Source organism: Indicator indicator, chromosome 2, assembly GCF_027791375.1.
Source record: "Indicator indicator isolate 239-I01 chromosome 2, UM_Iind_1.1, whole genome shotgun sequence".
Classification (NCBI taxonomy): domain Eukaryota; kingdom Metazoa; phylum Chordata; class Aves; order Piciformes; family Indicatoridae; genus Indicator; species Indicator indicator.
The window spans coordinates 13,265,552-13,278,243 of NC_072011.1; the positions used below are offsets into that span (position 1 = coordinate 13,265,552).

At 41.0% G+C, this 12,692-nt stretch overlaps 1 protein-coding gene across 1 annotated transcript in view; it reads right to left on the reverse strand.

Moving 5' to 3' along the window:
- Positions 1–5,345: 5,345 nt before the first annotated feature.
- MAP7 (microtubule associated protein 7) overlaps positions 5,346–12,692 on the reverse strand; it is a 105,053-nt gene continuing 97,706 nt past the window's right edge. Inside the window, exon 19 of the mRNA XM_054393466.1 lies at positions 5,346–5,595. Coding sequence (XP_054249441.1) covers positions 5,346–5,595 — 250 coding nt within the window. The remainder of the gene's footprint in view (positions 5,596–12,692) is intronic.

Sequence of the window (12,692 nt, forward strand, 5' to 3'; positions counted from 1 at the left end):
AGGGGAAGCCTTAAGGCTGATCCTTGCCTATGCTGTAGGCACAACTCTCCATCAGAAGAGCAAAGTCACACAGATGCAGGTAAATGTGGCACAGAGCATGTTCAGAATATAGGAGCTACCACGAAAGATTTGGGTGCTGTGCGTTCTGATACAGATATCTGTGTTCTGCAGATGATAAATTTGTACCTCCAAAGGTACTTGCAACAGGGAAAAAGTGATAAAAGCTGTCAGAATTAGGAAATGATCTTACGTTTTCATATATTTCATTTGAAAATGAGTTTAAAAAATGTAGTAGTATTTTTAAATCTGACTAATTTTCTGACATGTATCCAGGATACTGAAGCCTTCCCTTCAGAGGGAGAGTGTCTCATAGACCTTTCAGCCAATGAAAACATAATTTTTCAAGGAAAAAACTGTAGCACAGAGCCTTGAAATTATGGGGCACTGTCTTTTTAATATGTTTTAATTTGTAAGAGAATAGTAATCTAATAACAGTAATAGTAATCATCATCTATTAGCACTCCAAGTCCACCTTTGATCAGTACACTTGTTTTTAAATACAAGAATCTGGCTGGAGCTTCATGTTGACCTGGAATACTGGAGTTTTGGAACTACTCATGTGGCACACATCTGCTCCCAGGCAGCACAGTTCCTTCTGAAATAATTTTAGAAGTTTCCTGTCTTTTGAGGTGATTCTGACCATGGTGTAACTGTTACATGCATGTAGAGCTTTAGAGTTGCTACTGACTACAAACATGGAATAAAAGTGAGATAAAAAAAAATTAAAAATAAACTGTTATAACAAAGAGCTCAACATTGCATATTACTGTGGCCTGAATCCCTAAGCTTAGTTTGGGTGCTTGGGGGATGCATTTCTGCTAATGATAAACCCAACCAAAAACATACTCAAAAGCGTCTCTGCAGTGCAGTAAAAAGGCCTATTAAAGAACAGGGCAGACAGGCTTCAGGTAAAGCAGTGCCACATTTGCAATACTCACGTGTGACAGGAATTTTCTTTTGAAATCTCATGTGAAAGATATGCTAAGCTGTGGACAGTTTGGCTTATTAGAACAGAGGACTACAAAGAGCTGAATGGCAGAGCTAGGAAAACTTCAGACCACCTCCTTTGGTGACTCCAGATAATTTTCTAAAAATAAAATCCATGCAATATTAAGTAGCGGCATTTAAAGCTCTCTGTTTGCCTTAGCTATTTAATTGCAAAATACACATTGAGGTCCTAGCAAGAAGAAAAATAACAAAGCACTCTTCAGCAGGAATGAGAGACATGAAACCAGCTAAGGGTGACCAACCCAGTAATGGTGATATACTGAGCTAAACTCACTGAATGGCTCTCCCCTAAGTACTTCAGTTGTGCTATTAAGAGAAAAGCAAGGAGCTGAGTCTTCCCGAAGGACACCGTGTAGCTGCTGTGAAAGGTTCCTACTCCATACCTTCAGACTAGCTCTCTGGCTTCTACAATTGCTAGTTCCAAATCAGTAAATCTAAATCAGTTACGAACAACAAAAACAGTTGCTATAGCAGGCAAAAGACCTGACCTACATTTGATACCATATTACATTATCAAGAACCACAACATTCAACAATAGAAACTATTTTTCCCTGCACTTCAAAAAAAAGGGGTTAAACCAAGACTTAAAATTTCAATCAGTTTTCTTTTTTCTTTTCTTTGGATTCTCACACCTTAATAATTCTATTCCCAATTCTCTAGCTTTTAGTTTGTCAAGCCCTTGGAATGGAGGAAATTTTCTTTATCATTTGAAGCAAACCTGGAATTAATAAAATTATAAATCGGTTTTACTGCTGTCCTGTTAAAAAAAAAAAAAAGCCACCATATGTAAAAAAATCATCAGGCTCTTTATCCCTGTGCTGGAAACAGCAAAGCAAACATTCTGGAGTCTCACAGACTCTCACAGAGCCTAAACAGATCAAGATCAACATAATTTAAACCTGAGTCTAAATGAATCATAGAATGGTCTGGGTTGGAAGGGACCTCTGAAGGTCATCTAGTCCAACCCCCCTCAAACTTAAAATGTAATCTAAATCTTACCGGCTCTTTATTTGCTCTGTTTCTACCTGTAAGGTGACCTTGTACTGATTTTTTGTAGTAAAGAGATGAAAGGAAACCTGAAGAAAAGTCTTAAGCAGACTATGAGTAGCCAGAACAGTCCATCACAAAGTGACTCCTGTTTCAACTGTGCAAGAAAATGAAAATGTAAATAGAAGTAAATATTTCAAACAAGTTTTATTTGATACTTACATGCTGTATATAGATTTAAGGAAAAACTACATATTTTGGACACTTCAAAATATTGTGGCTATGTACATGAAAAGCTAAAGAAAGCAAAAAAAAAGAACCCAATTCATTTTACTGTGTCACAAGCTACTATTGGAAGCATTCTGACTGAATGGCTGTTGTTTCCCTTCCATATATATTCTGGCAGGTGAAGTCTCTTTTGCATTGCATTTCCATTGCTTTTATCCCATCTGCTGTATAAGATGACCACTTGGCAGCAGCAAAAAGCAATTTCTTCAAGAATTCTTCAGCTTTTGTTTTAGAGGGTTTCTTCAGCTAGCACAGACTTTCTGCACAGCTTCCTAGAGGCCTAGCTCAGTGCTCACTAAAAGCAAGTGCAGGAATCTCTGCTCTCTAGTACGTTCTCTGGTAGCACGAACTTAAACCCCATCAACCTTCACTTCCACTACCCAAGGATGTGCTCACTGACTTCAGCGTCAGCTAGAGTGAGCTCTCCCTTGCAACAGCATTGTTTATCGAAGCACAAAAAGGTGCACGTTTTTACAGTTCTGCCCAACAGCAACCAAAAGTGAGGGATGGAAAAACCACAGTAGAAATCAGCATCAAACTAAAGAGAGAGCAGCCTCCATTGCTCCTCTTACCACTCAAGCTGTGTGGCTTGATGAACGTCACGCACTACGTGAAAAGCGCAAACAACGATCGTTTGCCACTTGCTCTGAAACGAGCAAAGCCAAAAAAAAAAAAACAAAGACCAAAAAATAAACCACCCAAACAAAACCTCAAAAAAACCTGCTTCATCATCCCAAAATCAAATATTTCAGGTTTCACACAGTCTTCACTAGTCTGATAAGGCAAAATCTTCCGTCATTTGGAACAGCAGCAATTAACAGGACTCAGAACAAGTTGTTTCCTTGCACATGTGTGTGCCGAGGTGGACACATCTTTTATAGTATTGTGACTGTGGATGGATCAACTAGAAAAAAATGAAGTTTGCAGTAGCATTTTACCACATTTGTCTAATTTATTCATTTAAAGAATTTATTTCTGTACTGAACAAAATTCATAAATACATCATCTAGGAGAACAGTAGGTTTTCCTCTTGTCCATGAAAAAATAATGCTTTCAAATTTTCACATTTCAAAACCTGCCCTGGGTTGTGTTTTTAGAGAAAGTGAGAGAAGATCATAGTGACATCTCAATTTACAGAATGTCCCTGTAGGAATTACATTTACAAGAACCTAATACAGAAGCCTATACTTTGCCCCCATAATTAGAGTTCTCTGCAATAATATTTAAACCAACAGGTTTAAATGAAAACCCCATTAGCTCTACTCCTAGAGCAATGAGGTATTTATATTTCAAGTATTAGAACCACAAAGTGTAAAAGATTCTTTGCCAATTTTGCAATTATGCCTTTTAAAACAACATCCACCTTTTCAAAAAAAAAAAAAAAGAATCAGTCCCACCACCCAAATCAGCTCATTGCTTTCAGATTCCAGTGTCTTCTGTCTTAAGGAATGCAGAAATATCCATTTGCTAACAGAAAAAAGCTTGTTGGAAAAAGCCATATTAAGTAATGCACGTGAAGCATGATTTTTCTAGTGATGAAAGCTATTAGAAATGTGATCCAAGTCTATTCCCATCATTTCTTCTGCTGGTTTTACTAAAGTTCTTCCAAAAAAGATACTCAAGAAATCTTTAAAAAACTGCAGAGAAAAAAATAAAACTCCTTCATAGCATGGAAGAAATTCCACTGACTGCAGAGATGCTCACATCACCTTTGGTTCTTCAGAAGAATCAGATCACTTCTACAACAGAAGGCATCAAAAATGACAAGTCAGCAAAGAATGACAATGCTTACTTCAAAAAGCTGTTCATTAGTGCAATTATTTTATTGTAAGATGATTTTCCTTACATTTTACTATGGGAAACATGGGGGGGAGGGGAAGTCCAATTTAATGTACAAAATTAGTATTTGTTTACATAACAACTTGTAAAATTTGTGGTGTAGTTCAGAAAAAAGCAGTGTGCTGCAAACCGTCCCTCAGTATTAATGTCAACAAGAGCTTCATGAGGGAAGTCTATCCAGAATTGTACACAGGAGGGAGTTACCAACTCCCCTTCTGCATGCACATAGTAGATATAACACTTGCAGAACTGAAATATGATTGCTGATCACAAGCTAGCAACAGTAGTTGTTACTTATAATTGCTGTCTGAAAGCACAGGGCAAACATTTTCAAGCAACTTCAAATGAGCATAACTGATAGACCCCCCCTCCAAAAAGAGATAAGGCCTCACCATAATTTGTACAGCACCTCTATGTACTTGGCATACATAGCTTCACAAAGGGAGATGTACTCCTTTCCTCAAATAATATGGGGGTTAAAAATGCTCAAATTAATCAGTGAATATCAATTAAAAGCTCTAGGGCCTCTGTCCCAGGATCGGATCACAGGATGTCAGGGGTTGGAAGGGACCCAAATAGATCATCGAGTCCAACCCCCCTGCCAGAGCAGGACCATACAATCTAGCTCAGGTAACAGAAGAAAGCATCCAGACAGGCCTTGAAAGTCTCCAGAGAAGGAGACTCCACAACCTCTCTGGGGAGCCTGTTCCAGTGGTCTGTGACCCTTACAGTAAAGAAGTTCCCCCTTGTGTTGAGCTTACATCCATTGCTCCTTGTCCTGTCACAAGGAGCAAGTGAGAAGAGCCTGTCCCCTTCCTCCTGACACCCAGCCCTCAGATACTTATAAACATTTATTAAATCCCCTCTAAGTCTTCTCTTTTCCAGACTAAAAAGCCCCAGGTCCCTCAGCCTCTCCTCATAAGGCATGTGCTCCAGTCCCCTACTCATCCTCATAGCCCTCTCCTGGACCCTCTCCAGCAGGTCCCTGTCCCTCCTAAACAGGGGACCCCAAAACTCAATGCAGTACTCAAGATGAGGTCTCACCAGGGCAGAGTAGAGGGGGAGGAGAACCTCCCTGGCTCTGCTGGACACACTCTTCTTAATACACCCCAGGATCCCCACTGGCCTTCTTGGCCTCCCATTGTCAATTACAACACAAGTGTTAATGAACCACGGCAAACTTACCAGCTGTTTGATGTGTTTGAACACTATCTACCTGAGGCAAAAGAGTCCCCTTGTCTTCAAAGGCTAGAATTGGATTCAAAGGAATCTCAGAACTATTGCTTCCATCATTGTTCATGGCATCCACCCGGGATGGTTTAGAACCAATAGGTAGGTTTATGATCTCTTCAAAGCTATCATTCTGCATAGACATTCCATTTTCATTCCCATTTTTCTCTGGATTGAGATTGCTGAAAGAGAAACATAGGTATTTCCTCACACACTTCATCTAGAACAGAGACTTACTGCTCCTCAAAGCAGTATCACAAATAAAGAAAAGCCTGCATTAATCCTGAGATTCTGTTATCCAGTACAAAGACTCAAACACACAGGATGGGTTGTTATAATTGGCTACGCAATACCCAGAACTACAGAGAGGTTTGTGAGCACTGCAGTTCTGAGAAGTGACTGCAAAGGAAAGCAGTTAAGAAAACCCCTGCAGCACCATCACTGCTAACTTCAGCCATCCTCCTAATACATTCTGCAGCCTCTAACATGTTTTTCAGCTCTCACACTCCTTGCCATACCCTTCCTCTTATTGCCAATTAAATGTAATGGACCTTAGAGAAGATCATTGTAATTTTTGTTATTTCTTGGATCACTTCCTGCCTCTGGTTTTGGAGGAGCCTCCTTTACTTGCCACCCTTACCAATGCAGTTCTCCCTTCAGTTCCTCCTCTCCTACAAGTTCTTAGGGCTTATTTCCAAGGCACTACCCAACTGTATTCATCCTGTTGATCAAGCTCAAGCCAAAAGAAACACCTCCCAGTATCCCTCTTGTCAGTCTGCACTTTTTCCATTTCCCACTTGACAGATATCTTGAGAGCCAGCTGTTGTACACTTTCCCCAATGAGGAGCAGTAGAAGCACAGATGCCCTCTCCCTTTACACACACCCTCCTGAGAAGATACTTGGTCACATCTCACAGTCATGTCCCTCACTCCCAACCCTGTTATTAGGTGCTGCATTGTCAAATCCTGCCATCTTTGCAGGTAGACTGCATTTTCTTGCCAGAGGACGGGACAAACTAAGGTGCTACTTTAGTGAACAGGATAACAGAAATGGAGAAAGAGCAAATACTTAAATGACACTCAAACCCCATGTGATCTTTCACAGGTGCTCCTTAAGCCCCTCAACACTTAGAACCTTGGTACCCATTCCCTACTCAGATCACATCACAACAGTTCAGGTTGTTTGGAAATGCTTCGGCCACACAGGCCCCAGGACAAATTTCCTAGATCGAAACTAGGCTATCAGTTTCGTCAGGCCATTTCTGAGCAGGTGCCTTGGTTTCTCCTGATGGTACATTTACTCATCTTAAAACCCCTGCTTGTTACTGGCTTATGGTTTCACTTGCTCGTTTCTTAGGTGTGCAACTCTTCACAATTATAGAAATTGTTTTACAGTGCTTCCCAAGAGACAGAAAGTAATTATTGCTCTTTTGAAGGTGGCAATGCTCTGTCCAAACCCTAGATTCCTGTGAGAACGACACAGTGACTTTCACATCAAGCCCTTCCTAGTTTTTCAAACCATCACCAGAGTTCCTTTTCAGAAAGGCACTCTCTTCATCTGTGGATATACTGAGCACATTTCAAAGAGGAAAATTTGTTTCACTGCACTGAGTTTGAGAAAAGACATAAAACCCCTACTGGCTGCTTGGTAGAGGTCACAAGTCACCCTTTTGTGCCAGAGATCTGTATCTGTAAGATGAGAAGCAGAATCTGTGAAATGCCTTATTACTAATAAAACCTGAACCACAATGTGTATTTATTAGGTTATCATTCACTATAGGGTATCCTATTATTTATTTTATCCCTATCTACTGCCAGTAACCTCACCTGAGCTGGGATTACATGTCAAGTTTGATGTATGGGTTAGGAAAGAGGTGAAAGGAGAGCACCTACTCATTCATATCAATTAAACAGCATAGTACTTCCACAAGTATTGGTACAATGGAGAAGCCTCTTGCTTCTGCAAACATATTGTTTTCTATCCACCTCATCAATTGACTTCATAGATAAATAGTTCTTCATATTTATTTTCCATCACACATGGAAGCAGCATTACATACTGAGTTATACCAGGATTCACTTGGATGATGTCTTTTGAGGCAGAGGAGACTACACAACCACAAAGATGGTACAGAAGAAGAAACCATGACTATAAACCCAAATGTTATGCTATAAAATCTTCTATATTTTATGCTATTACTAGGGGGACAAATTTAGAATAAACAAAGGGGGAAATGGAACTGTGGAATTAAGTTCCACTGGAGATTTTAGAGGCCATAAACTCAAAAGGAGATTAGGCAAATTCCTAGGAGATTGGTCTGCCCTCCAGCTTCTGGTAATTAGCAGCTTATGGAGTACTTGAGCCTGTGGAACACAATGCTTACTTAACCCTTCACTGACCAGAGGATATCCTGGCACTTACCCTTTTTTACCTTTACACTCTCCCCTAAGTGACTGCTACAGGCCATTAAAGCAAAGAACACAACAAAGTAATGGGGTTTAGACCTGCTACAGCTTATGTAATGTTATCTTAGTCATGCCTCAGTGTCCAATGCATCACTGGAGAATATCCTTTTCAGGCAAATGGAACTGCATGATTTTGACAATCTAACATATTCTGTAAGTGTACTTGTAGCAAGACACCTATATAATTTAAAAAAATTGCCTGAGTTCTCAGTTCAGACTGCATTTCCAAATACAGCAGTCTTGTAAGCATCTGAAGGACAGCTTCATGGCAGCTAAAAAGCATCTGGGCAGCTTTGCATTTTGATCTGGACACATTAACAAGATTGACCAGAAGTTGAGAGAAGAACTGCTAATTTAATTGAAGGAACTGGAACAACCAAGAAGTTAAGAGCTACTGAAAATACATCTGATGTAAATAATTTTAGCCAAAGATCTGTGTACACATAATCTGTAAAGAATTTGAGGATAGTGAAGAAGAAAGAAAGAAAGAAAGAAGACCAGAATTTGGTATGTTTGTTTCTGATCCCCCATTGGAATTCACAGAATCACAGAACTGTTTTGGTTGGAAAAAACCTCTAAGATCATTGAGTCAAGTCATTGACCTAACACCACCGTGGCCATTGAAACATGTCCCCAAGTGCCATGTCCACACATTTCTTGAACACCTCCCTGGGCAGACTGTTCCAATGCCTGACCACTCTTGCAGAAAATATTTTTTAGTTAATCTCCAATCTAAACTTTTCCTGGTGCAATTTCAGGCCATTTCCTCTCACTCTATCACCTGATAATATGGAGAAGAGACCAACTCCCAGCTGGTTCCAACCTCTTTCCAGGGAGTCACAGACCAATTGACACTGATTAAGGAAAAAACAACAACCCCAAACCAATCTGCTAAGCCTTTGTGCCAAAATATCCCCACAGCTGCTATTCCTGATCTGACAGGCAATGCCAGCTGCCTCATCTATTGACATGATTTTAGCAGAGGTATCACAGACAGATACTAACAACAAAACCAACCCCAACCCTTGGGATGATTTAAATAAAGCAGTATTTATTTTAAATCCACTCAGACAACAGCACTGAAATCAGCCAGCAATGAAGGAGCTGGATGGTTAGAGAAGGGCAGGTTGTGCTAAAGCAAATTTCAAGTGGGCTATCCCATAGACTGAGCAAGGAACACTTACATAAGAATTTGAACCTAGTAACATTCTTTTCCAGAAGATACTGAGGCAATCACCTTGTCTGACTGTGTATTTCTACAAACTGTGTATTTCTACAAAAATTTTCTCATCTACCCAGCTAACCAGCTCCCTTTGTACAGGGCAGAAGCATACAGATGAAGTGAACTGCTCTCACTGACACCCATTGCAGGCATTTATAGAATGCAGCAGAAAAAATAAAGAAACAACGGAATTACAAGAGAATTAGCACAAGGAAAATATTGTCAACATAAACCACTGTACTGAAATAACTTTCTGAGAATAGCACACAGGATCTGACTTGGGCAGAGAATTAGAAAGTGGAGAACATGCAAAAATCTGCAAGTGGGAGATGGATTAGGCAGCTGTACTTGTTACCCAGCTCCTATCACTGTGCTTCTTCCAGCATTCTGCTGTTTGGTACACACACAGAGACACACACAGAATGTCAGGGCTGAGTCCAGCCTCCCTGCCAGAGCAGCATCACTTAGAGCAGGTCACACAGTGTTACAGTGGTAGGGCTATGCTTAATTGTAAATGAGGTTTTCCAGAAGATTCAAGTCGAGGGGCTGGACAGAATAATGAAAGATAAGTTTATCTTAATCATCCAATTGGTCTGCAGAATTTCTTATATTTTGCAGCACAAGCTTGTTTTCTTTCTCTCTTGGCTCTCCCATGCCTGGCTTCTTGCTTCTCTGTCTCTGCCTTTGACCTTGCTTGCTTGGCTGGCTGATTTTCCGTTTGAGTTTGGTAAGATACAGCACAGGATAAAGATAACTTAGCTACACACAGCCCTCTGGACTTTTATATCCAGCGGAGTGTGGGTCTGTACAGGAGGGGAGAGAGAGAGCTGGACTGTTTCTACAAGGGGGTGTTGTGTTGCTGTTGAACTGTAAATATATATAAATATATTTTGTGTATGTTTATTGCCTTTTATACTTTTATATTTAGTCTACCTTTGTAAAATTTCATTTTACTTCCAAATTCTGAGTAAGTGTGGTAAATTTACTCCTCGGGGTAACTTTTCAAATTGTTGTGTGGTGCAATCCAAACTACATCACACAGGCACACACCCAGGCAGGTTTTGGATGTCTCCAGAGAAGAACACTCCAGTAAAGCAAGAACAAAAAAAAAATCAGAATCTGGAAAAAAATTCTTGTCAGAATCTCTTATAGTCTGTGAAAACTCTGAAAGTCCTTTAACATTGTATCTTATTTTCAAACAATTGTTTCAAGTTCATTTTTCCATTTGTTGGAAAAAAACCCAAAACACCCCAAACCCAGAATCTACCCAGAAGTTAACATGCCATTAATAATATTATCATATCCATGACCTACCAGTTTTCTTGGCGTTTTTAGATACTTCACTACAGAAATGGAAAAGTCCGGTTTAAAATATATTTAATGTTGCTCTTTCTATCATGCCACACCTGGATGAGAAATCTTCACTTAATTGTGAGTCTTCTCACCACAAACACCACAGATATAAAGTCACTCCCTGCCTCTCCTCTCCTAATAACAATTCAAAGTTTTTCATTAGCATTCAAGCATTAAATTGTTTAACTGAATGTACTCGTGGAGAAGACACTCAGAGCAAGGGTAGGTGACAAAATCAGAATCTTTGCAGCACCACTTAAAACTACATACCACAAAAATGATGTTCATATTCAGATGCATAATTCTAAGTCAACTATGAAATAGAAATGGTTTCTATGAACCAAGAATTCATGTAAGATCTGTTTGAAAACCTTGAGGGACTAGATGGTAAACCACCTCAGTTCACAAGCAAATTTATCTGGGTTTCTTTTCATGATGCAAAGTGAAGAAGCTTGAAGCCTAAGGAAAATCGATTAATGTTCATCTGTTTAAAACACAGGAGCAGGAACACCAATAAAAATTTTGACAAACTATTAATTGGGATAGATGACAGTGCCAATCTATCATCTGCAACAAATGTTTATTAATAAAACTAATGGTTGTTGACAGTAGATATTCAGGAAATAATGCAGCAGATCACAGCGTTTTCCTTAGGGTTTATGAAGATCAATTGCCTTGGAAAGCTAATCAAGTTCCAGTCCATGACCTGCATTGCTGATCAAAAGCCGCAGCAGAGAACGGTGTAGTGGTGAAATCAGCTGCCTTCATTCTGCCAGGATTTTTGTTTTTCTCAGTTGTGACTGAACCTCAGTCACAGAGCTGACACATGACATGATGGGGAGGAACAGGATGAAGGCTTAGCACAGTAAGCAGTCAGGCAACTTCCTATCACAGAATCATTTTGGTTGGAAAAGACCTTTAAGAGCAAGTCCAACCTTTACTTAATTCTACCAAGTCTGGTGCTAAATCATGTCTCTTAGCACCACATCTAAGCACCTTTTATAAACACCTCCTGAGATGGTGATTCAACCACTTCCCTGGGCAGCCTATTCCCTGGGCAGTCTAAACCTCCCCCTGGTGACACTTGAGGCAATTTCCTCTCATCCTGTCATTTATAACTAGGGAAAAAGCAACACCCACCTTGCTACAACCTCCTTTCAGGTAGTTGCAGAGAGCAAGAAGGTCTCCCCTCAGTCTCCTTTTCTCCAGACAAAATCTGTGCTGGTTTGAGGCCAGCCAGAACATCTCTTGCCCCGAAAGGGACAAAAGAATGACACACGCAAACGGATTGGAGAGTGATGGAAAAAGTTTAAATGGAAAAGCAATTGGTGAAACTACAGAAAACTACAAACTACAAAGCATAGTGGAAAAGAACATCCTAAGGCATACAGAACCCCCTCACAGAATTCCCAAAAGCTTCCCAATCCTCCCTTCCTCCCACCTGAGGGTCTTCCCAATCCCTCAGGGCTCTTCCTTCCCCCCCCTCCCACTGCTAGGCAAGTCTCAGGCTGGCCAGGTCTGAGACTGCCCACCCCTCCATTCTCCTCCTGGCATTAGGCCTAGACAGGCCTAAGAGGCCTGAGATACCCCCCCCCCGCCCAGCATTACCCGATAAGAGAGGACATCTCCCATGGGAGCAGAGAGGGAAGAAAGAGAAAGAAAATGACTCTGCAGATGGCTTTATAGGGCGCAGAATTTATGGGTAGAAACACGCCGTTTCCTGTGTCCACCCCTATTGGGCGAGCACCCAGGACATCAGAGGCGTGTGTCATGCAGCAGTGGCAGGGGGCACCCAGCCTAAACTGCCACACTAAACAAACCCAGTTCCCTCACCTGCTCCTTGGAAGACCTGGTCTCTAGACCAGCTTTGTTGCCCTTCTCTGGACAGGCACCAGGGCCTCAATGTCTTTCCTGTAGCAAAACTGAACACAACACTCAAGTTGTGACCCCCCCTGTGCTGAGTACAGGGGGACAATCACTTCCCTGGTCCTCTTTGTCACACAGTAGTAGTATTCTAATACAGGCCAGGATGCTGCTGGCCTTCTTAGCCACCTGTGCACACTGCTGGCTCATGTTCAGCTGGCTGTTGATCAACACCCCCAGGTCTTGCTCTGTTGGGCGCTTTTCCTGCCACTCTGCCCCAGGCCTGTAGCTTTGCCTGGGGTTGTTGTGACCCAAGTGCAGGACCTGGCACTTGGCCCTGTTGAACCTCATACAACTGGCCTTGGCCCATTGATC